This window comes from Phaethon aethereus, assembly GCF_964289735.1.
Source record: "Phaethon aethereus genome assembly, chromosome: 3".
Taxonomy (NCBI): Eukaryota; Metazoa; Chordata; class Aves; order Phaethontiformes; family Phaethontidae; genus Phaethon; species Phaethon aethereus.
The window spans coordinates 109,477,436-109,502,501 of NC_138576.1; the positions used below are offsets into that span (position 1 = coordinate 109,477,436).

Consider the following 25,066-nt stretch of genomic DNA (forward strand, 5'->3'; position numbering starts at 1 on the left):
CAATAATATCCAACAACTTTTGCTGTCACTGAATTCACACCCACACCAGCTCCACTGCCACCCTAAAACATCACATTCTCAGTTAAATATATTTCTGTAGGAGCTCAGTGATTAAAAAAACCACCATCTTCCCTAAAAAGGAGAGATCTTAATGAATTTCTACCATTAATAGGTGACATTTTCAGTTTGATGGATGCCTCAGCATAAGAAGAAGGCAAAATTCAGGTTCAATCTTATGTGAATATTTCATTATTCAAAGCTGTTATTGTCTGGAGCGATAAGCACAGAGAGTGTGGGTAATGAAAACAAATCTTATAAATATCATTGCAGTTGTAGCTGTACTGAAACATACATGGTCATCACTATCTCATCTGTTCAGTATGTGTTTAAACTGGGGCGAACTCCTTGCTGACTTACACTTGGAGTTATGGGATTTGCAGATGGTGTGAATCACCAGAGAATGCAACCAGTATTTTTGTAAATCTTTTAGTTTTATTAGGTCGATAACATACACAAGTGTACTTCTGTCAACAGAAGAAAGCACGGCTAGGGTGGTGGCAGAGCAAATGTCTTGCAGTGTTTTGCAATATGGAATCACAGGGGAAACTCCCAAGTCAGAAGGCAGCTCAATATCCATTGCCCATTCAGTCCCTGGCCTCTTTCTGCAGAAATGATAAAAACTGTGGGTGAACATAATGCTTTTTTTTTTTCCTGATGCAGCTTTGCAAATGAACAGATAGCTTGTTTTTTTTCTTGGAGTTCCTAAATAAATACCAAATGGTCCTTACTCTCTTTCTATGAAGCTGTATAGAACATTAATATTTAGTAATAGAAATACATTTCTCCTCTGTGTAAGATCAGTCCCTGGCACATGTTTCCAAAATGCTATCTGCTTAGCTATCTGTTTAGGTTTGTGACTCAAGGCTAGTCATTTTTCTTTGGAGCCGTCTGTTTATTTTGTGGCCTTTGGAGAGATGGGGTAGCTGATGTCCAGGCGTATATATTTTTTGTAGTTTTAATTGCTACCCTGGATCGAATTAGATTGGATAACTGAAAGTTATTGTATGGTTTATGAAACACATGCATTTACAAAGGTGAAAAGGTGGCAATTCATATGGTGAAGTGCCCCGACTGGGCTCTATTACATTGTTTGCCTCCAAATGAATTGCTCTGTCAAGTTGCTGACAAGTGTGGCAATTTTGGAGGTGAAACAGGCCATGAGCATACCCGGATGCTGTCCCAAAGCATCAGCAACTCCTGTCGGCTGATGTATGGGAAACAGGTAGCTGTACTGCATCCAGCTGGGATGTAAACGGGCAGAAGATGGTTTCTCTAGAGTATGGCCAGAACACTGCACCTCCTGTGAAAGCATTGTGAAATACTTAACGAAGGCAAGTAGTTATTTGGGTTTTGTAGGGAAAAATGGCAACTCTGGCCACACAATGCCTTAGGGCATTAAACTGCTACACAAGGCTAGTTATAATTGAAAGAGGAACACATTCCCTAATTAATTATGTAAACCATGCTGCAGCACAACCCAGCCTTATTTTCAATAATACAATATAATTTGTTGCACAATTACGTAGTGTATTGTGAGCAACCATCAGTCTTAAGAAGCTACAGCTTTGCTTCTGTCATTTCTCATTTGCAGTTTTAGAATTAGGACACACAGCATTGTGAGATTAAAAAGAAAAACGCCACCAAAAAATATGCCCCCCAAAAACTTTGGGAATTTCTTTATATTCTTTCTAATTGTGAGCCTGCTTAATGTTACACTTTCAAGCTTTTTACTGTGATGGAGAAATCGGAATGTGCTTTTTCATAAAGTAAAATAGATACCTTCGTGTCATCACTGGATTTCTATTCCTGGGGATTTAAAAAGATATAAACTATTATGAACTTTTACAAAATAAAATGCTAATAATTTAGGAGGTTTTATTTCGGTCAGCCTCCTTCAAGAGAGATGCTGAAACTTTTATGGAAGAAGCTTTCCTCCAATCCTGTGTGCTTGATACCAGACCTCAATCTGTTTCTTGCAAGTGTAGCAGGAATGTCTCTTAACGTTGTCATAATGTGCACGTGTCCTGAAAGGTTTGTCTGTGAGGCTATTGTATGTACACTTACTGATTCCATGAAAACAATGTACTTAGTACTGTCAGATTTGTTTCAATGCACTTGGATATAATGCAAGCATAACATACAATAAAAATTGTGTGCCAGCAAATGAAGAGTAGGTTTTTGACTACAGAGCTGGGAATGCTGGCAAAAAAAAAAAAAAAAAAAAAAAGCAAAAGCAAAAAATTAGGAAATCCAAATGTGTGGTGTATTTGATGCTAATCTCTCTTCCAAATTGTTGTTTAGGATTTCTTCAACACTTAGCTGCTTTAGTTAAGGCTAGCTCAACAGAGCCCTGCCTTAATGGTTCTACCTTTCAGAGCGACCTCCTTCATCTAAACATGCTTCAGGGTTATCATCCTATCCGTGTGTTCAGTGAATCTTTAGAGGCTTTCCTGGACTTCTTGAAGAGGGTCCATCTTATGATTCCAGTATTCAGGTTGCCTCTGTTGTTGTCTCAGACCAGCCTTTTCTCACAGCATGAGCCGGACCTTGCACTGGCTGTCATTTCATGATTACCTCAAACTCTTGGTTGCTGTTACTGACTACCACGAGGAAAAGCACAGCACATTCACTCTTTTTTTTTTTCCCCAAGGAAATTTCAGCTCATCTCTACATTTACAACAGAAGAAAGCTGTTACCACTGTATATTATCAAAAATAGTTGTCACTCAAAGCTCTTAAGAGTTTTCTGTCTTAAAGCTACAGCTGTAAGTACCAGTACAGTGAGGCAAAGAGAATTCAAGGGAGATGCACGGGATCCCAAAGTAAATCAGTGGCACAGCTGTGAACATAGGCAGCTCTCTTACCTGTTACAGGGCCATCCTTCCCCCTTTCTGTCAATGCTGTCAGTGCTGATGTTGATACCCAGTTATAAACAGAAGCATGTGCATCTGACTTGCATGGTTGTTACTCATTTAACAGTTGGCCCAGCTTGACAATATGAAGACCTGTTCAAGAAGTATTAAATATAGAAGTGTCATGAGCCTTATTCTTCACAATTGTACTCTAACCCTCTCACAGTTTCTGTTATTTGCTCTTTTACCTTAGTCTAAACACCGTTGCAGATGTAATTCCTAACTTGTAGAGATATTGCATCCATAGGGAGAAATGCTTCACTTATTATCGTGTTTTATAGTTCCCTTTGTGGTTTATTCTGGCACTTTGACTTGTCATAGTTAAATACATTGAATTCTGTAGAGTGCTCTTGTAAAATGCCGCATTTTTGATGTTAAGTGTACTTCAGTGTGATGAATGCAACATTAGAGTGGGATGTGAAGTAGTGCTTAGACTTGTGGATTGTAGTTCTAGGTTTTATTCTCAAGCATCTCACCAGATTACGATATGAATCGTGGATAGGTCATTTTTCAGGATTTCTGTTCCTCCATTCCATATCTGTAAAATAAATGTTTCTTTAACTGTACAGCAGGTCTGTGTTGGCACCCAGTTGGTTAGTTTTCGAACAACTAGGTAGCAGGCATGCTGTAACAGATCATAGAATGGTTCTTCCACTCATATACTAATTACCTGAGTGCTACCTTGTACTTCTATAATTTTTTAATTGAGTACCAATACTTTCCTGGGTTGTAAATTGTCTGAAGAGGAATCATTGTTTTAACATCTGTTTATGTGGTGCCTGTCATAGTGAGCTTTCATTCCTTGGGTGAAGCAAGCAGATGAAAAGTTATTACTAGAATACAAGCATAAAATAAAGAACGTGCTTTGAATTCTTTGAATGAAATATGATGGGGGTTATTACAGTTGTTTTCTTTCCGGGAAAGCAGTATCAAACACTATTATTTTTATGGACATTTTTATCTGCTGTTCTTTAAAAGCAGGCAGTAATTACCAGTGTGTCTCAATCCATCAGTTAATGGAGGAAACCAAAAGACATGAGCAAAAGACATCTCTCCCTTAATGAGGTCTGAAGTAAGGTTCGAAAACACATGTTTTGCTCTAGCGTGGCTTACCTTTTGAGGAGTTTGCTTGATAATGAATAGTGGCTTAATAATAATTAAGCTGATACCAATTCAGAATTAATAGCTGAAGCAGGTTTAACAACTAATAAAAAGGGGCTATTGTGTATGTATTAAACTTGGAATAGCATATCTGATGCATCTCTGTGGTTTAGTCAGCTAATGACTTCTTCCATCAAGTCTGGAGATGTATTCATTTGTGAAATAGTTTTACATCATTTGGAAGTGTGAGAAGAGAATTCTAGCTGATGGGAGGGAAGAAATCTGGAAAGCAACAATGCTGAAAAGGCTATAGATATGATTTTTACAGAGTGACAGATTAATGGATTCTAGGTGTCATATGTAGCAGTATCCCATGTTTTGTTTTAACTAGTTAGTTCTGAAAGGAGCCTGTTGGGGAAGCTAGTTTCCCATATTTTCTCTGGAAAGGGAAGAAGGGAGGTGACGCATCTAACTAGTCCCTAAAGGAAAAATAAGTGTTTGGTTGAGCATTCATTACAATATTTGAAAAAATTGTTTTTCAGATAATTGCCTTTGATGAACTTCGGACAGACTTCAAAAGCCCGATAGATCAGTGCAACCCAGTCCACGCAGTGAGTACAATCAGCGGCTTGCTAAGCAACAGCTACTAAAGAAAGGGAGATGCACCGAGCTGTCATTGAAAGTATGAGTGTGGAAATGAATGTAGAGTCTGTTGTGAAGTCAACTGTAGTTTGGAAAATTGATTTATTGAGCCAGTTTTAGGAAGCCAGATGGCGACTCTTTATGCTAATAGCTTTCCTTTTTGCTGAAGGAGGCAGGAAAATCATTTGGAAGTTCAAAGACTGAAGGCTATATAATGTGATGCTGATGCTTTCTTGTTATCTTTACATTCTGTGGCACAAGTTTTCCTTTTTGAAATAATTTGCTTTCTCTGCATTCAAGCATGGGATGACCACCTTCCCCCGTACTGTCTGTATCAATGAGTCAAAAGCTTGAAGGGATTTGATAAGAGGTGCATTTCTAGACCTCTCTGTCCCATGGAAGGGCTCTAAATTGTCCTGTGCTTTAAGAATAAATAACACATTCTGCTGCATCGGCTATGGAAAAGGTTAAATATCCCTCTCGGACTGTAAACTCAGTTTTACCTAATGAACCCAAATGCAACCCAGATTTAAGCATATGAAAATTCCTCTGTTATTTAAAGCTGTAATCTAGGGTGATTTAGCTGACTACAGTTAAACATGTATCAGATTTGTACCACCATAACTGAGAGCAGAACTTGGCTCCCTGTCATGTCACTGGGAATTACAATGATTGTGACAGGTGCTGAATTTGATCTCTGTAGAGTATCAAGTTATTGAATTACCTACAAATGATAACCAGATTCAGCAGCTAGTACTTTGCCATTTAACCTTGTTTTATAACTCAGCAGAGGATTTGCAGTACTGCTTAGACCACAGATGTTTTTAAGCATAATCTTTACATGAATCTTCGTATAAGGCTTGTTTACTGTTCACTAACACATAAGCAAGGAATGAGAACAGAAGAAAAAAATTATATGAAGAAATCTATAGAGGACTTCAATGGAAGTAATCCAGTTTTGAATTTACTCAAGTAATCTGATTTTTTTAATTTACTTTATCTGTTTTTACTTCCCATATTGAGAACTGCACACAAAAACGTGTATTTGTATGCACCAAATTCACAGTCTATTACCTACAGTTCAAAGACAGACTTCCCACTTCTCCAAGGCCAGCTGTAGTTAGGCATATGTCTTCTAAAGGGAATTGAGAGGATTATCTTTCCCTGTCCACTTAACCTCCTGCTAAAGACAAGAAAGCTTTCTGCAGCTTCAGAGGCACATCTGCACACATCCATTCTCATGTTTGCATCCGTGAGTCTAAAATTTCTGAATCTCTTTTATATCACAGACACCAGAGAGAGGCACAGTATTTCACTATGAAGCTGCTGCTGTCTCGCTGTCTTTCCAAAATGATACTTTTTTTAAAATGGCTTAAACTTCTGGACAGGAATGGAAAAGAGACATTTCTTTGGAGAATAGAAAAAACCCTCAAACTTGGAGCAAATTTAAAATGTTTGAAAGGCAGAAAGCTTAGGGAGAGTTGGCTTCTCATGTTGGTATATTACATTATCTGTTTTAAAAAAGACATTGTTCAGGATATTTTTTCCCATGTCTAAATGAAAATGTTACCAGATAGTCTTCTGTGAACAAAAAAACCACTCTGCCTTCTGCAGTGTAACCAACATTAGAATCTTTCACAGTAACTCCAGTGATGGGGTTATGCAGAGTGAAATCTTATTTTACTAGTGAATTTCTCATTATGAGTCATTTAAAAGAAAACCTGTCTTTGATTTGTCTTCCTTCAGTGAATCAAGCTGAGAGCATCTTTTGACTCACAGTACTTTATTACAGTGACTTTCAGTATTTATGAAGGCATCTGTTGTTTAAAGTGGCATATCTAGGGTATTTCAGATATTCTTCACTAAAGGATTAAATTCTAATATCACATGTTGCTCAGTCTCCCTCTTAGTGATAGAGGAAGGGCTGCCTTACCAACTTTGTAGTTGCTTTTCCCATTCAGAATTACCTTGAAGCCAGAGGTTGGGTACCTGAAGATGCAAGACCAAGTCTCAGTGGTATACATTGACACCATTTGATTTAGCCACAAATGCTGACTTAAAAAGAAGTTGCAGCTTTTGTCTCAAGACTAACACGGACTTGAATCCCAAGTTTATATTGTCACACCCAGTAAGAGATGAAAAAATAACCTATTGTGAATTTGAAATGGGTAAATCATTTGGCTTGCAAGCAGTAGGTAAGAAGTGAATAATATCATTTCAGATTAATAACGTGTTGCTTTTCTGCAGCCATTAATTATGATCTTGACCCATTGTAATTGTAACATACTGTCTTTAATTCATAACATCAGCTAATCTTCTATCTTTTTCCCACTTTTTCTTGACAGAGAGAGCGGCTGAGAAATATTGAACGTATTTGCTTCCTCCTGCGAAAGGTGAGCATAAACTAGCCTAGGATTTGTGAAGTTTGTGAGAATTAAAGCCAATAAGTGGTAATGTGCATTCATTTTCTCTTTCAATGATCCTCATATAGAAGGTTAACTTAATAGAGAATTTCTGGATAAAAATTGAAGCTTCAGAACATCAGCCCATTCATTTTGGAACATGCTTTTTGAAGGCAATGAATTGTTTTGCAGTTGCAGCTTGAGGTGCTTTTATAGCCTGTGCTAGTTTTGGCTGGGATAGAGTTAATTTTCTTCATAGTAGCTAGTACAGGGCTGTGTTTTGGATTTGTGCTGCAAACAGTGTTGATAACACAGGGATGTTTTCGTTACTGCTGAGCAATGCTTACACAGAGTCAAGGCCTTTTCTGCCTCTCGCCCCACCCCACCAGCAAGCAGGGTGGGTGTGCACAAGAAGCTGGGAGGGGACACAGCCGGGGCAGTTGACCCCAACTGACCAAAGGGATATGCCATGCATATGACATCATGCTCAGCATATAAAGCTGGGGGAAGAAGAAGGAAAGGGGTGATGTCCCGAGTGATGGTATTTGTCTTCCCAAGTAACCATTACGCATGATGGAGCCCTGCTTTCCTGGCGATGGCTGAATACCTGCTTGCCCCCGGGAAGTGGTGAATGAATTCCTGTTTTGCTTTGCTTGAGTGTGCAGCTTTTTTTTTTTTTTTTTTTAACCTATTAAACTGTCTTTATCTCGACTCATGAGTTTTCTCACTTTTTCCCTTGTGATTCTCTCCCCCATCCCGCCAGGGGGAGAGTGAGCAAGCGGCTGCATGGTGCTTAGTTGCTGCCTGCGTTTAAACCATGACATAGTCCTGTCAACTGATGATATTGTTGTAGTATAGGCTTTAGAAATACCCTTTTTTTGAACAGTGTCTTACAATTTAGTAAACTAAGCATTTTATTAGCTACATATTTAATGTTTATGGTTTTTAATTGGCTGAATAGAGAAGTCGATATAATTATTTTAACTTGACACAAGAGGAGTGTTGAGTGCCTCAGTTTCTGAGGAGTTTGAAGGAGCTGATAAATTGTAGGATTGATACATTCATGGGTTACTCATCTGTAGCTTGAAAGAGGGTTTTCATAAACACTCATTGTACTCCTGACTCTGTCCCACTGAAGTCAAAATAATCATAGTTGCAAAGTATTTTACTCTATATATCATATAAAGTTTCTATAAATTGCCTTCAGCAGAGTAGTAATGGAGCCACCTAAATTACCCTGCATTTTTGCTTAAAGAGGTCGTCACTGAAGTGTGAACTGCTGACTGCGTCCTAATCAAGTGAAGAACTAAATTCAGATCTGCTTTTAAGAAACTGATGGCCTCATCCTTAGATGTTTTGGGAAAGCCAGTGCTAGGGATTATTGGTTTGGGGTGATCCAAAGGTGGAACTGTGACTACATGCAGAATCTATGATGTGGTGTTCTCTGGGCAGTTGGAACCTGAGTCGTATATACCTGTTTGGAACTGTTATGAGCATGTGCCTGTTAGGAGCCACATTTAAGTACTTAGCCTGTTTATGGCACTAGAGATATGAAAATAAGAGAAAATACTTATCACCAATAGCTTTCCATTTTATCAAATAGGTAGCCAGCCAATTTCAAGCTGTGTCGCAGTTTTTTTGATGTAAAGCAACTGGTGAGTGGTAATGTATTAATATGTATGACCCCCATAGGAATGCCTTGTCTGCATCAGTGTTTAATTTTTATTGAGCCTCAGCCTCACTGTGAACAGCAAAATGGAGCATTTTGGCTAATTACAGACTCTGTATTCATAAGGGATTGGCTTGCTTCTGACTCACTTAAACAGTTTGTTAATTCAGCCTCTTCTTCAAAGTTCTTTGGGGAAACATTTGTTTTAATTGATAGATTACATGCAAGAAGAGGAAGGCGCAATAACTACAGAGATTTGAAGTCTTCAAATCTGACAATCACTAAAAATAGCTTTAGCTTATGTAGTGTAAAGGATTCACTGTTGGAGAAAATTCTGGAAAAATAGTAAAGAATTGAGTGCCAGCTATATAGATACAGGAAAACAGCAGGATGCTTTCAGCAAGCACCAAATATATCCCTCATTATAACATTGTGTGGCTTCAGATCTATTTCTCTTTGTATGAAACAACAACATACCTGTTTTCCTGTGTCCTGAAGTCTGATAATTCTTTTAAAGTGCTTTGAAAACAGTGATATCTTGCTATTTATGACATTAGAAATTAATACTTACGATCTGCTGTAAATCTGTTTTTTAAAGAGGTTATAGGTGGGCTATAAAAGTGTGCTCAGTTTCATTATATCCTGTTTTTAGAAGGGGTTCTTGGGAATTATTAAATGGGCATACAATATGTCATATAAATCTGATCCCAGTGAGCAAACAGTTTCTTAAGGATGAATTTTTGGTTTTATCTCCAAAATACTTGGAGAACATTATTAAAAAAATGTGACCAGGTATTTGATATGTCATCAGATATTGTATAACTTATTCCCATTTTCCAAAATAGAATGGAGGATGTAATCCTTCTGCAGCCAGACACTTTCTGACATTTGATTTGCGGAAAATGTTTCTATATCATTAAAACAAGTAGGAATCATGTGAAGCAGCTATATATGATGCTGGCATGTGTACATGCATGTGCACATGGGTCCATGTTTTTATGGTGCTATAGAATTAGAATTAGATCAGCCTAAGTTTTCTGGTTACTGGAGCGTGACTGATTATGTATAAAGAAACTGTGAACTTTGTATAGCCATGGTCAAATCTCTTCTATCCTGAAGTAAATGAGAGGAAGTACTTATTTTTTGAAGCCAGCACAAAGTGAGGTTGTCTTGGAATACAGGTATCTCATTTCATTCAGTGATGTGTTTTGTGGGCTTTATAGTATATATATGGGTTCATGTGTGTGCTCATTAAACTGTTGAACGTCCACCAATGTCATACAAGTGTTACATGATTCGCATAGGACGTACACTAGTTTTGCTGAATGCTGTGGAGTCTGTATATGTGCTCTCTTTTTTGCTAAATTGCCTTTGTTTCTCTAAGGATATGATTATGTGACATATGATTTCATTTCGGATGAAGGAGACTGACCAATGTGCACTAGTGTAATTGCCATGTGAAATAATTTTTGTACTTGGACCTTGTTAGGTTCCAGACCTTTACCTACCAGTAGCTCCTACCATTCTCTGCATGCAGCAGCTGCAGTGGATGTACCCCTTTGGAGGGTGTCAGTAGCTGATTTCAATTGACTGATCATATTCTTTTCTTCTTGATAAATTTGTTTTTTATATTGATATATATTGAGAAAAAAATGAAAAATAGAAAGCATTACAATGATCACTCCTTCCATTCTCATGTCACTGGGAAGTCATAGTCACTGGGAAGCCTGAGATAATGTGATGGATTCTAAGTGTGTGTTTCTGGATATGTCAGTTGATTGCTTCATCATGGATTTGGGAATTTATAGATACGTGACATTCTTTTAGCAGAGTACTTCTGTAAGCCTATAGCATGGTTCATTAAAATGCTGAATGTAAGGATATATAAGCAAATTTAGCAAATGTGATGTATAATCACAAGGATTTTTTAAAGTGGTGTGTATCCATCCATGTGTAAGAAGGAATCATACTTTCTTCCTGGGGTTGAAAAATCTCATAGGCAGAAACTACAGCAATAAGACAGTTTGTTGCAGAACTGGGAATAGCAGCGATAGTTTTACCTTTTGTAGTGCTATAAATTTTTTCCAACGTCAGTAAAGATGTTTTAATTCCTCATTTAATTACACTTGACAGAAAAAGAAAATGTTGCAGCATAGCCACACTAGAGGGATAAGTCTGCAGGTAAATACATAGCAGATTTGTGATATGCATTATATTCAGCACCTCCTAACTGGTAGTCAGCAATTCGTCTTTGAAGTTTAGGTGCTTGTGTTATCTGAGAGGAAAACAGAATTTTTAGTCCAGTCATAAGGTATTTTTGGACTGTGGAAACAGCAATGGTATTCCCCCTTGCAGGACAAAGGGGCTGATGTTTCCAGAGTTCTGATAAACTGCTGCTGTAACAAAGATCACAAAGGGAACAAAAATTGGTACCATGTGACATTTTTCCCATTAACAGTGATTGTTACAATGGTGGAGCACATGAACTTTGTCCACTCTTACTAGAGACTAAAGAGTTCATCATCGTTACTGGTTTCTCAGTACATGTTGTATTTCTTGATGTATCTAATGCTCTCTCTTTTCATATCTCATCAATATGATGAAACTGCTGACTCTCGACAAATCATCTGGGCAGTGGGAAAACTGTCAGGAGACCCTTGCTACTGGCTGACTGGGAGCACAAGCCCTAATCAAGAGACAATGTGGTTAACTTCTGAAGAATGAATATAGAATTATGTATATGGAAAATATACTGCAGGTACCCAGGTGTTCAATACTTTGTCTCCAAAGTATTGACTCCATGCAATACAGAAGCTTGTACCCAAACAGGCATTGCTGTGTATAAAATTATTTAAGTAAATACTATGCATTTTTTAAGTTATTTTTATCATCTCAGATGCTTTTTTTTTCTGCAACTGCAATTCAGTTGTTCAAAACAGAGTTGGTTTATATCAAAAAGCTTTCTGAACATCCCTAAATTTAGGAGGGGTTTGACTTCAAGTTTGACATTCATCTCAGACTGAACAACAACAAACAAAAACAGCTGTGACAGCCCTCTGTGGGCGCTCTTAGTCCCTCCTTGACATTGACAGATTGGAGCAATCTCTGTTAATTGCTCTGAGATGAGAAACATATTGATATTCAAGCGTACACCCATGTGGAATAGGTCTGGACTTAGATTTGCATTTGCAGCTCTTATAATTTAGACATCATTTAGATAAAAACTGTGTAGTGCATTGTTGGAGTTCATGACCAAGTATGTCTGAATTTGTGTAGAAACTCCCAGTGAAACTCAGGAAAAAACACAATAGAATGAGGGGAAGAAATACAAGTTTTTGATGAGACAATTCAGCACATGCCTTCATAGCACTTCACTTGAGCTCGTAATGCTTTACTCCTTGGAAAATCATAATTTTCTTCCCTTTGGGTCTGGCCATTACTGGGAGAGGACTGTGTCATGAAGGAAGGTGGCTGGTACATATTTCCAAGAAGTCAGGGTGCCTTTGATCAGATCACAGTTTCTTCTCTGGTTTTATCAAGGGGTGAACTTTTTACTAACTGTCCTGAAAAACAATATTAATGTGAAACAGTCATTCAATAATCCTTTTTTTAGAGGTTTAAACATATATTCTGTTATTGAGACTACAGTGATATTCTGAATTAACATTTATCATAAGAAAACTCTTAAAGGTGTCTCCAGTAAATTCAAAAGGGTAGTTTCAGGGTGTTCTGTTAGTCTTCTTTCTGGAAGAAAATATAATACAGAAGAAGATCTGCTTTTGTTGTGATTAGGTGGCTATTCTACTGTCTTATGTTTTGCCACTGTTTGAATATTGCATTCTTTTTTCATTTCCTTAGTTGGATGCTTTGATCTTTTAAAGGCCCTGTTGTGCTTCAGCCAAAGATTCATTTCAGCAGGACTTGGCTCTCCTTTTCTGTTATGTTTTCAGCAGTGTTTGTGTTACAGCAATGCTTCCAGACTCAGATAAAGAATAAAGCCTTATTGTTCCAGGTGCTACAAAAAACACATAGTAATAAATATGAAGAGCATTTGTTTACACTCACAAGACAAGTACACAACAGGAAAGAAAAGGTTGTTCAACGGATCTGGTGATAGAAATCTTGTTTTCAAAGAGCTATTTAGTTTTCTTGTTAGCAGGCATAGTTTGAATCTTTTTAATTGAAGCTAAAAATTTGTGTGCTGGTTTTGCGGGGTCTGATGGTTCATTGAGTTAATAGTCTTTAATCTCTACAGCAGCTGTTCAAATCCAGCCCAGTCTGGAATCAGAGTCAAACTGCTGTGCTCTGATTGTTGACCATTGGGAGTAAAATTGTGTCATATGCTTAGAGACTTGCTCTGCAGAAATACTAATAAACATAGACAATATGATGAGGTAGATCTCTGTCAACATCACAGTGAGTATGAGCTACACCCTTCTATACATATGAACAAATTAGCTCCTAAGCTGCCTCAGAAGAAATTCTAGAGTTTGCATGCAGGCACTGGAATAAAGAATATTGCTGTTTCTAAAGCATTAATTAGATCTGCAGATTTTGTAGGATGTAAGCTTGCCATGTGGTACAGATTCTGTCAGTTAGAACTTGGACTGTCAATACAACTTCTTTCATAAAACTAAATTCATTTAAGGTCTCTGTTGTTTGAAGTGACCTCAGACTTTTTAAAGTACATTAGACTGAGCATGTGTGAGAGACATAAAACTGGTGTGTATTTCAGTACTCGGTCCTTATTTGAAAGATACTGCTGAACTGCTATTAGATTATAAAGCCAACTTTCTTCTAGCCTTCAGAGTGGCTCTGACAAGGTATTCTAGTAGTAGGAATGAGTAATTTTTACACTCTAAAGAAAAAATTAGAAGTTAGTCAAAAATGTATTCATACACAATTTTTAGTTCATGGAAATCATGACTTATGGATGAGTTATTTTTAGCCAATTTTGGTACAGCATCTCTTGTTAGTCAAAAGAGTCGTGAGATAAATTTTAAATCTGCTGCTCATGTAAACAGCGAGGCTGTTCTTAGGTTGTACAGGTGAAAGAAAGAAGAATGTAGCTTAACAGGGGAAGTGGGGATATGGGAAGACTAATGAAAATATTTTTAACTGAAGTACTGTACACTTCCATTAGGTCTGTGTTGGTTTAGTTGTTTTCTGCAGCTTGCCTAACAGAGAATGGAGTTAACACATTGATAGTGGTTCACACCTGGTGATAGAGATTTTGTTTGCATGTGGAAACATGCAAACATGTGCATGGAAACGTAAGGGATGTAATGATTTTCCCCGAGTCTTGCAATAAATTTACAGTATAGACAAAACTTAGGCCTTCAGTGCCTTTGTTGCTGAGCTACCTTTTCCTCTTTTGCACTCCGATAGGAAATCCGCTGCAGATCATCTGAAAGCCTCTCTCCTTCCCTTTCTTAAGTCTTTTCTGCCTACTCTTTCATTACATTTATCATCTATGAAGTGTGGAATGGGATAAAATGGGGGTGTGCCAATTCAGTCAGTCTTTTAGGCACCCATATAGTTTTAATTTCATCAGAAAGAGTGGAACTTGACATGGTACTTATTTGACAGTTTTGCAGAACTGACAGTATTACTGGAACCAAAGCGCTGGCAGTATTTATACTTTATGCACAAATAATCCCATAAACGTTGCTTCACAAGAGATAGTGCATCTCTTCTTCACACTTTTAGTGTGAATATATTGGATTCATATTTATCAGAAAGGCATTACTATTGCAGTAAAAGTAGTGAACATAATCACTTTCATCCTTTCCTTGTATACAGTACTGTAGCTGGAAAGAAAGTCCTTAGGATTAGGACTTAAGAATTTAGAGGAAATACAGTATTTCTGGCAGGCAATTGATTCACTACTGACACCCATTTATTATGTGCATTGTGCCAGCACTATTTTTAGTCAAATTTTCAAGTTCCTGAATTCAGCACTTTTCAGAAATTAGAACATAACAATAGCAATCATTACCTAAGGATGTCTGTGTGCTTACCTAAGGATAATGAAAAGATATATTCTGCTGTGCCTGCACAGGTGGTCAGAGCAGGGGTAGGTCGTAAGGGGAAACATTACAAAACTCTTCGGTCCTTACCCCGTTTTTATTCCGGGGAGGAAGTAAATTTGCCAGTGTGATGCCTGATGGAAATGGAAGTATCCTTTGAAGGGAGATGCATATTGTTATTCATAATATTACTCATGAAAATATTTACGTACAAAACTTTCCAGTTAACTAACTCTATTTTGCTGTTAATCTCATCTTTTAAGTGTTTATTCAGTAATCAAAGTGGCAAACAAAGTATCACCCTGTAATAGACAACCTCTTGCTTTACAATTCAGCTTCTTCCAGAGAAGAATATACCCATATTCGTGAGGATATGTAAGCATATGTCCTTACAGTATCAGAACATCACACGTAACGGTAGAATAAGGCTGATGATGCAGCAAAAATCAGTTTCTGAGTAACTGTTGCCTGTAATGTACTCCTGAGAGCAGTGCACTTCTCCGCTGCTTGGGGTAATGTAATTTATGCATCTGTTCCTCAGAGCTGTGTTGAAGATACTAGCAAAATTTGACTTGCTAATGGACTGTATTTGCTGTAATTTGGTATGCGACAAAGTAAATATTTGCATTTTAATAAAACTAAGGAAATTGAGGTTAAATAAAATGTCACTGTCATGTTTAGCAGAATGTTCACTGTGGATTTAAGTCAGGATCAGACCCTATAAAGCCTCTATGCAATTACAAAAAGCAAAGCAATATAATACCTAAAAATAGAGTGCAATGATTTTACATCATATCTGTTATATGGATGAAAATAGTTTCTGCTGGGAGTTAAATGTCCTGCCTTGCATTTAGATGCTGATGTTTTCAATAAAGCTGTTAGAATAGCAGGGCAGGGATTGTCTTTACCATATCGGCACTGTACCAAATCTGTGCTTCCTCAGACTGACAGTCTTTACACACCAGATACGGTAACAGCCCTTTAGCGAACACTTAGTTTTCAACATTTATGAAACTGTCAATCTTGGGCAGACCCCCAGGAGAAAGCCTGAGGGCCCTTCCTGTGCCGTGCAGATGGCTGAACTTCAGTTTAATGATCACTGGGACTTCTGCATTCATAGACCTGCCTGTGAAAATGAGGGGCTGGTTTTCTAGATCCTAACAAACAGCTGTGGTAGTAATTGTCATTCTCACCAGTTTTGGGCGAGCAAAGACAGCATGAGCTTTTGGAATAACCCAGCTGCAGGGTTTCCTGGCTGGTGGTGTCTGAAACACAATAGTGAGGTAGGGCAAGAAAGCGTTTGTTACCCTATTTCATGTCAGTGTTGTAAAAATTAGAGAAGTTTGCACTCCAGGGTTGCTAACCCAGCTTCTGTTACCAGTTCTGAATTAAGGTTAAAAAAAGAAAGGTTGTGAAGATACCTCCTGATTCCTGCTGGGTGGAAAAGAACAGTTAACAGAGGAGGTAACGCTTGTAAGATCACAGCACATCTGCCTTAATGACGTGCCTTCCAAGGACGGGGCGCTTTTTGATTCGTGCTGGTGTCCTGCAGGCCTTACAGTGGAGAAGTCTTTTTTTAAAAATCCGTTTCATAACCTCTTTACCTGTTGGCTGTTATGACCTCCCATAGGCTATGCAATACAGAAATAAGCGTTCTTGATGAATGTCCCATAAAGAACTGATTTTCCTCTGTCACTCTCGCTAAAGCTATTATTTGTGTTTTGACAAAGCTTAAGTATTCTAGTCATAAACAGCTCCAGTGGAATATATAGATTTTAAATATAATTATCCCCATGTTACGGAAGACAAAAATGAGACAATGTGAAGTGAAACGATAGGCCTAAATATCGACATGTGTAGTAGCTGAGATGGAAAGAGCATCCAGAAATCTGGTATTGCAATATTAGATCTGCTACTGTGTTACAGACGGATATAGAGTGCTTTGTGAGAGTGGCAATTAGGTTCTTCGTGTTTTTTATTTCATTGTCTGGTATTTGTGCTGTGGAGTGACTTACGTTCACATCTACTTAATACTGTTTAAAGAAATTCCAATTGTGCATTAGAATAATGAAATTACCTTTACAAAGCATTGGCTTTCTGCTGCTTCACTTCATGGTGATCTAGAAAGGCGGAGGCGTGAAAACACAGATGTCATACCCTTTGTTCTGTTTGTGCTCTGCATTTGGTCCATAACATTGAGTCTTGCATACATGCACCATTGCTCTCCCCCAGATAAAACGTAAAGCTGTATGTGTGAACTTAATAGGTTCAGCGGCGGGGTGTGCTTTTGATGATCTGGAGTCCATTTTCCAGCGATTTTCTTTTCAGTTGGTTGCGTACGTCAGTGTAGCAAACTGCTAAATACTTCCAGAGGTTTGCATAATGTGGTTTAGAATTACTTAAAATGCTTTGGTTATAGGTTTGTGTTATAACATTTTTCTAGGCAACTGAATTTCTAAGTGATTGCTACAAGCGACTAGAGAACAGAGCTTGGCGAGACACAAGCAAGCATGGATTTTAACAGGAGAATTGAAAGAAATTGAACCTGAAAATTTGGACTGAAAACCTCAGTATATTTACTGTGACAGCACTGTATTGGGCTCTAGGGTAGCCTTTCAGAGGAGATTTTGGAGGTCAAGCAACTCAAATAATCTCAAATAGATTAGAAAGATGCACTAGAAAATGTAAGTGGGAAGCCTTCTTGACTTTCAACAGTAAGTTTAATGTGTTTCATGTGTTTGAACAAAGGAAGCAGTATGTTTAAAACTGTTGCAAATGTTAAGAAGTATGGTCTGTGTATTTAGGTTACACACAGTTGACCCTGCTTTGTTTTGTGCAACAGCAGAAGCAAACAGGTGTGATATATTTGTTTCAATGTACATACATTCCATCTATGTGCCTGGTCTGGGCTAATGCACAATACTACTACTATTTTTCTGTGTGTTTCTGCTTTTTTTTTTTTTGTTTGCTTGCACTACGTTTCTGAATTATGTGGTCTATGTTGTTCAGTTAGCAGAATTTCAGAGTCATTAAGTGATTGTCTCCCTTTGGTCTTGCAACGTCTTTAATTCAGCAGCTGATACACCTCAGTAACCCAGGTTAGCTCTGGCAAGCTCTGTTATGATGACCTTTAAAGTGTAATTAAAATAACTCTTGTGTTCTGAAAACCTTGGGTACATGCTCATCCCCTCTTTCCCTGCTACCAATGAGAAAAAACTCTACATGTCACTTAGCAAGGGATATTGTGGGAAAAAGCAGCAAAGTGAGCACCATAGTGACAAGCTGCATCCACCCGTCAGTGGAATTAGGTGCAGCAGCATTCACCTCTGTGATAAAGCAGCATGCACTTAGGTCAGGCCTAATTTGGGGCACTGGAGCCCTGGATTCCATACATGCATGGTGTTTTCAGTTTCTTGTTGCTCTTAGGTGGATGGAAAAGGGCTTGTGTGTTTGTAAGGTGCACAACTTGTTTCCACACAGGTTCTTAAGGTTCCACCCGAGCTCTTAAGTTACATGAAGGAGATTCAGTTTCCACTTCTCTTCAGGTTTTTTCGTGACATTTGTGGGAGGAGAAGGCAGGCATTAAGAAGGGAAGTTGTCTCAGCCTCAGCAGCGTAATGAAGACTCTCAGAAACCATGGGAAGGGTAGAGTGTCTAATGGCTTGCAATTTCATGGTACGGTGCGAAATTTGTGGTTACAGTACGGAGGCTGGCGTGCACAGACGAAGGCTGCTGCAGACTCAGAGTCTTTTGGGGGAAGAACCAGGAATTCAGTGAGAATTACTATTATTGTGTAACACTTGGGAGTATTGGTCCTATGCAAAGTGCTGGAAAGAAACACGAGGTCTTGACGTTTCAGTGGCTTAACAGTAGGAGAACAGTTTGATTCACTTGTAACAGTTGATTTTCTAAGCATGAGAATCTAATGCCACTGATGAGGGGAGATTATTCTATCTGCTATAATATCTTCCCAGTTCTGGTTTCTGTGAAGTGTTTTATGTGCCCTGTTCACTGGTGAGACAAACCGTAAGAGTCAATTCCGTGTAAAAATGGTACAATGTTCTGTAAAAGCAAAATTGCATTTGAGAAGGAGGTATCCATATCTAATAAACAGAATAAGGAGAAGAAGTACTGAGAGAAAAAGATGGGCTTATCTTTTCTCTAAGAACAACAGAATATATTTAGGAAATAGGAAACTGAATAAAATGATTTAGGACTGAGCTTCCAGAGAGATGCCCTTCTGCAATTGTGGTCTACAGAGGTCTTTGTATTCCTATAAACACAAAGTAGCTGCTGACAGGTGCTTAGCTTCAGTGCTTGTTTTCCCATGCCTTTGTTGTCTATACACAGTAAAGCCTACCTTATTTTCTTTGGAATTAGAGGGGAAGAATCTATCTACATGCGCATGTATGTATGTACTACTTTGTATGAGAATATATTGAATATTCATGGTGAGATGGTAGTGATAAGAGTATGATACCTACCTAGGATTTTACATTATAAATGAAAATGACGGATTGTGAATAAGAATTTTTAATATTTACTGATATGAGTATTTACTTAAATACACATATCGGAGCAAAACTTAGAAAGGTATAGTAGATTCTTCCCCTTGCTTATGTTATAGTGAAAGGTGTTTCTGGTTAGCAGCATTTTGGACTAGAAGCTGGCTTCCTTTTCAAGCTTGCCTGTGGTTTTCCACAGGTAAATATCAGCCATCAGAATTTCTGGTGATAAATTTGTAATGCTTGGGACTCAAAGTGACCAAGTTGCAGCCCTTAAGACTTGTGCTGCTTTGCCAGTTTCTCCTTCAACTCTGTGTTCTGTAAGCGTCTCAAGATTGCATCTTGAGCTGTGTCAGAAAGCAGAGGTCGTTACCTGAATGTGGATGTTCCTGGTTCAAAATAGAAGTATACTGTTTGTATCCTAACACGTTTACCGTCTGACAGCTTCATATGCTCTCCCAGAAATTAAAGACAGTAGTATAATTCCTATTGCACAGCTGTCTATCACAAAAGTTACTACTGCAGCTGACTACCTCAGCAGGAACAACAAGGATTGACTGCAGCTTGTTTCTCAACCAGCTTTCTTCTCTCCAGGAGCCAGATCCGGTGTTTGCTAAAGTTGATTGAATGTTTCCATTGGTTTCAGAGGATATTGTTTCAAACTGAAGGATGATTCTTTCAGCCAAGAACTGAGGCAGTGTTGGTTTTTTAGTTACTCAGCTATTCAGTTTACTTTTCATCACAAGCCTTGCTGTTAGTGCCTTTTTACACATTATGCTTTCAGTTCTCTCCCCTCCTTTTAGATTTGGTCTCTTAGGTAGATTGCCTGAATATAAACTGTAGTTGGCTTTGCAGGCTGGGCTTTGCTTCTTTGCATGAATTCTTTTCAGAAACTGTGATCAACATATTTATGTTCCTATGGACATAAATAAATCCTTTATTTATTTATGTCCATAGGAAAATATCACTCTAACCCATTTGTTGTTCTATCAAAAGCATAGGTAGATTTAATTTACACCAGAAACTGTGACTGGAAAGTGAGTCTGTTTCTCCCGAGAGTCCACTGCTTCCTTTGTTTCCTTTCTAGCTTCACAGCAGATTTTTTGTTTTATTTTGTTTTTTAAGCTCTGCATAAATTTTCACCATGGGTTTCCTTCCCTGTTATTACCAGCCAGCCCCACTGATCAGGCACCAGGGTTGTGCTCTTGCTAAATTTATGGGTTGTGTTGGAATCGGGAATCAAATATGTGATAATGAATGTAATATGCTTCTAAGTTGTCATGTTTTGTGGGTAGATGTGAAGACCTTTCTTGTCTGCAATTTGTGATGAAGATGAATCATTCTTTGGGGAAAGGTTATAGTGATGTTGTAAATCACATTCTAAAAATAAAAAAAAAAATCCAGCAGTGATAAATAACTACCATCTGGAATCTGAACTATGTAGTTGTATTACGATTTGTCATCCATATAAGATAAGCTTTTGAGAATGTTTAAATTGAAGGCATAGACACAGAAATATCCAAATGTGTTAACTACTTAAGGTAGTGAAGTTAAAAGAAAGTAAAAAATTATGTTCCATGTGAGGTGGAAAGACTCCTAGAACCAAGAAGATGGAATCCATTCCAACACAGCTGTATGGGAATAGGTGGGCATTGGGAATAGCTGTACAGTAGGTTTTACACTGTTTTAAAAAAAAGGGCTCACTTTAATTATTTGACAGGCTAAAATAGATTTACACCAAAAGAAGTCCCTCAAATGCTTTTTGTGATGGAACTTCGGTTGATGTAGCTCTAAGATGCAGCAAGGGATGCAGATTAACTGTTTATGGGATTGTCTAGCTTTGAGAAGTATGTACTGCTGGAAATCAATTTCTTCTATGACTTGAATGAAGACAAGAAATAGAGATTTCTGAGGAAAGGCATTGGAAGAAAACAAGAGAAGAAAGCCAGCTAAGAAATGGGAAAGCAGTGAAAAAAGCAACATGCCTTTAGAAATAACTGCTCTGAATCAACATCACATAAATTTCTGCTTCTGCCAGCTGCCCACTCACTTTCTCTTTTAATAGAATCATCTTGGGTCTGAAACAAGTAGTGTGGGGAGCCATGGATTTACTAAGGAAGTGAGTTTCCTGTCTTAGCAGGTTTTAGCTCGCAACATTGACTTAGTAATGGATTTGATCTCTTTAGGGTGTATATAACGTATCAAAATGGTAGAAGCAGCCTTTTATTTTTCCAGGGATGCTCCTCCGATATAGAAGTGACACTTCAGTAATAGCTTTGTTATTTCCTTTCTGAATGCACAGTAATGAAACTTAGTTCTGTAAAAGAACTCTTTTACAGACATTTATTTAGTCTCACAATGCTACAGTGAGGCAGGCAGTAATATAATCTACGTTTTGTAGACAGAAATCTGGAGCACCAGCTAAGACAGTGATTTGTCCCATGCCTCTCAACAAGCCCCTGGAGTACAGCCCTGGTTAGAACCTGGACAAACCTGGCACTGCATCTTGTGCTTATTGGTCATAGCCAAGCCATCTGTCAACTGAGGTATGCCTAGGGACACACACAGACACACAGGAGACTTGCAGAGATGGTTTGTTTTCTGAAAAACTGCTTAGGTAACTAAAATCAGAGAGGTATTTTACTGACATCTGTTATTTCTGTTCCTTTCTTTTTAGCTGGTGTTGCCGGAGTACTCTATCCATAGTCTTTTCTGCATAATGTTTTTGTGTGCTCAAGAGTGGCTCACACTGGGGTTAAATGTTCCTTTGCTTTTTTATCACTTCTGGAGGTAAGCCCATCTTTTATATGCGGACTGCTTGTTAGCCTTATTTGCCAACTCGGCACACATGCAGATTGTATGAAGTGTGAAGTGCGGTGTTAGGAGTATGGCAGAATATCTTCTGCCTAGAAGCAGCTGAAACTTATGTTTCCAGAGAAGAAGTAAATATTTTTCATGATCATTTAGGATAGGTAAAAAAAACCCACAATGTAAATGTGGCTTTCAGTTACTAACTTAGATGAATATTCCAGAGGGTGTCAGGATGCACTCATCACAACTGAATGAAAACTTGGAAATGAAATAAGCTGGAATCTGAAAGTGGGGCTTGGTGAGGCTCTAAATACTTCACAGACAGGGAGTTGTGAGGCAGTTCTTGTGAGGCTGTTCAGATCTGAAAGATCTTGGACTATTCGTTCTGCCCTAGGGAGGAAACCTTTCCATTAGAGTTGTGAAGTAGAGACTGGGCAGGTTGACAGAATTTTGCTTCTCATCTTCTTTGGCAGGTTTATGCTTTTTTTGCAGTATACAGTAAGCTGTTTCTTGCTGTACAGTAGATAATTTCTGGTCTGCAAGAGAAGTCTCTCTTAAAGACTCTTGGAGTAGGTATTACAGTAGATGCAGAGCTGTTGTCTTCACCCTGCCCACCTGAAAAGGTGGGGACCGTTTCCCCTCTGGATCTCTGCTATGTGTTTATATTCACTGAGGGGTTTTCAGAGTTGATCATATAAGACCTGCTGTTGAGCAGCTGTAATGTTTTCTGGACAGGCAGTGTAAGCAGCTGCTGTTGCATCTTTCTGTGCATTCTAGTGGAGGATGAGCCTGCTGTTGCCTCTGAAGATAACTGAGAGACATCAGTTTTTGCAGTTGTCAGTCTGGAGTCTTCAATAGTTTTGCATTTCCACAATATTTGTAAAAGCACAGATGATTTTTGTCTGTCAGGGTCTCTTTGCGTTACAAAGATACATATGGCAGCAGATAGCTCCTGTTGTGAAGTAGCTTGGAGAATAATTCTGTAAAGAAGTAAAAATCATTATCTCAGCCAGGAACTGAGAAGTAGTAGCTTTTTAACACTATTTTCTGCAAAAGCTTGGTGGTAATGCAGAGTTATATGACAAAGTGTGTTACTCAGAATTTAGAGTACCAGTATAGTTCTCAGAAAGCTAAATGGAGTGAAGCTATGAGTGCATTTCTCCCTATTGGTTGGGTGCAATAACAATAATAATTTTTTATGGTGCTGTTTTACTAAGGGTTAACAACCAAGGTGTGGCAATAATAGTGGCTTTAAAAGTTTAAAAATAAATTAAAATTGTATTTTATGTCCAAGGTGAAAATGGTCAGACCCTAAATAATGATATCAACCTTCGGAGAGATCTTTTGATTGTCTTTGTTTCCATGGTTCTATATATGCATTGCTATAATTACTCTGTAATTTAGTTTAACCAGTTTAAGCTGGTTTAACCACAGACAGTTTTGGGTTCATTGTGTAAAGTTCTGCACGAAACCATGGGAAGATACTCTGTAGCATCTTCAGCCCAATGAAGATAATTAAGCAAGGTTTCACCTGTGGTCTTTGTGAAAGAATTTGTTGTATTATTAGAGATTGTAAGTGGCTGTGACTAATATTGGAGGGGAGGAAGGCAAGGTTCTTATAAGAACATTTACTTTCAGAGTTTGCTGCTGGTCACTTCTTTGGGGTTTTTGTAGCTATATATCTGTCTGCCTGTTTATCCCAGCAATCTTCAGTGTTTACGTTACTATTTCAAAGCAACAGAAATAACAATATTTCATCTGATACCTGCTGATCTTGAAGCAGTTCATTAACTTTGAGGGTTTCTTTTTTGGGTTGCTTTTGCTTTTCACTGCTAAGTAGCCAAGACAAAAGCTCCTTTGCCAAAAAATGTTCTTTTGTCAGGATCCAGTCATTGCTGAGAATAATTAGAAATTTCTCCTGTGTAAGAATAAAAAACATTTTCCAATTAAAATTATTTGGATGATAAATTTTTGAGCAGTGCTATGTGTAGAAAACATTAATCAGCCAGCTCTTACTGCTCCATAGTGACTTTTTTCCTTTTCAGAGTTGAAGGAACTGAGCTATCAGTTGATTGAGACTGTCACCTTTCATCATGCCTGAAATCAGTTTGTGTAGATGCAGTTAAAGCCCAGTAATCCTTTCTCCATGCTGTGATCACAAGCCATCACATATTGTCACTCACAATATGTAAGTTACTAGTGAGTAAGCCAGAAATAACTATATAGGAAGGGGTAATGTTTCAATCTAAAGAATTACTAGAACACAGAAAGTCCACATTCGTTATTTGCTTGGTTCTGTAAGAACGGTCTGCTTAGGCTAGCGTTCTGATTTTAACAATGTCTGGAAATAAAGGCTTGAAAAATAGAAGAAAATTCCTCCTGTATCATGGAAGATGGTTGTCTTCTGAGCTGGTGATCAGGAGAGTGGATATCTGAACATATTTAATACAGAATATTACAGAGTCATTCCAGATGTCTTCTGCTCTTTCAGGTATTTTCGTTGCCCAGCAGATAGTTCAGAGCTAGCATATGATCCACCTGCAGTCATGAATGCAGATACCTTGAGTTACTGTCAAAAAGAGGCCTGGTGTAAGCTAGCTTTCTATCTCCTTTCCTTCTTCTACTATCTGTACTGGTAAGTCTGGTCATTTCACTAAGGAAATAGTAGCTGCCTTTCATTTGACATGTGAAATTGTATTTAGGAATGACTGGAACCAATTGGCTTATTTCCTTAGTCTTATAAAACTTGCTTCTGATCTTAATTCAGGGAAGCATGCCCACTTACAGTAGCATGTGCTTATATCTGCTGACACCTCAGTACAGGATATTAAGTGTTTATCTAAGGCCTGAGCCAGGCCCCAGGGCCAACTCAATGAAAAAATTTTTGCTCCTCTGCATAGTCTCCTAGGATGGGTGAAATAGCAAATGTTACGATA

General features: G+C 38.2%; 1 protein-coding gene across 2 annotated transcripts in view; it reads left to right on the top strand.

The window, feature by feature from the left end:
• CNIH3 (cornichon family AMPA receptor auxiliary protein 3) overlaps positions 1–25,066 on the top strand; it is a 48,835-nt gene that overhangs the window by 21,615 nt on the left and 2,154 nt on the right. The window contains exons 2-5 of one of the 2 annotated variants that reach the window (XM_081997294.1): positions 4,615–4,683; positions 7,060–7,107; positions 21,997–22,109; positions 24,622–24,765. In XM_081997294.1, coding sequence (XP_081853420.1) covers positions 4,615–4,683; positions 7,060–7,107; positions 21,997–22,109; positions 24,622–24,765 — 374 coding nt within the window. The remainder of the gene's footprint in view (positions 1–4,614; positions 4,684–7,059; positions 7,108–21,996; positions 22,110–24,621; positions 24,766–25,066) is intronic. The other variant, XM_081997295.1, reaches the window with a different exon arrangement.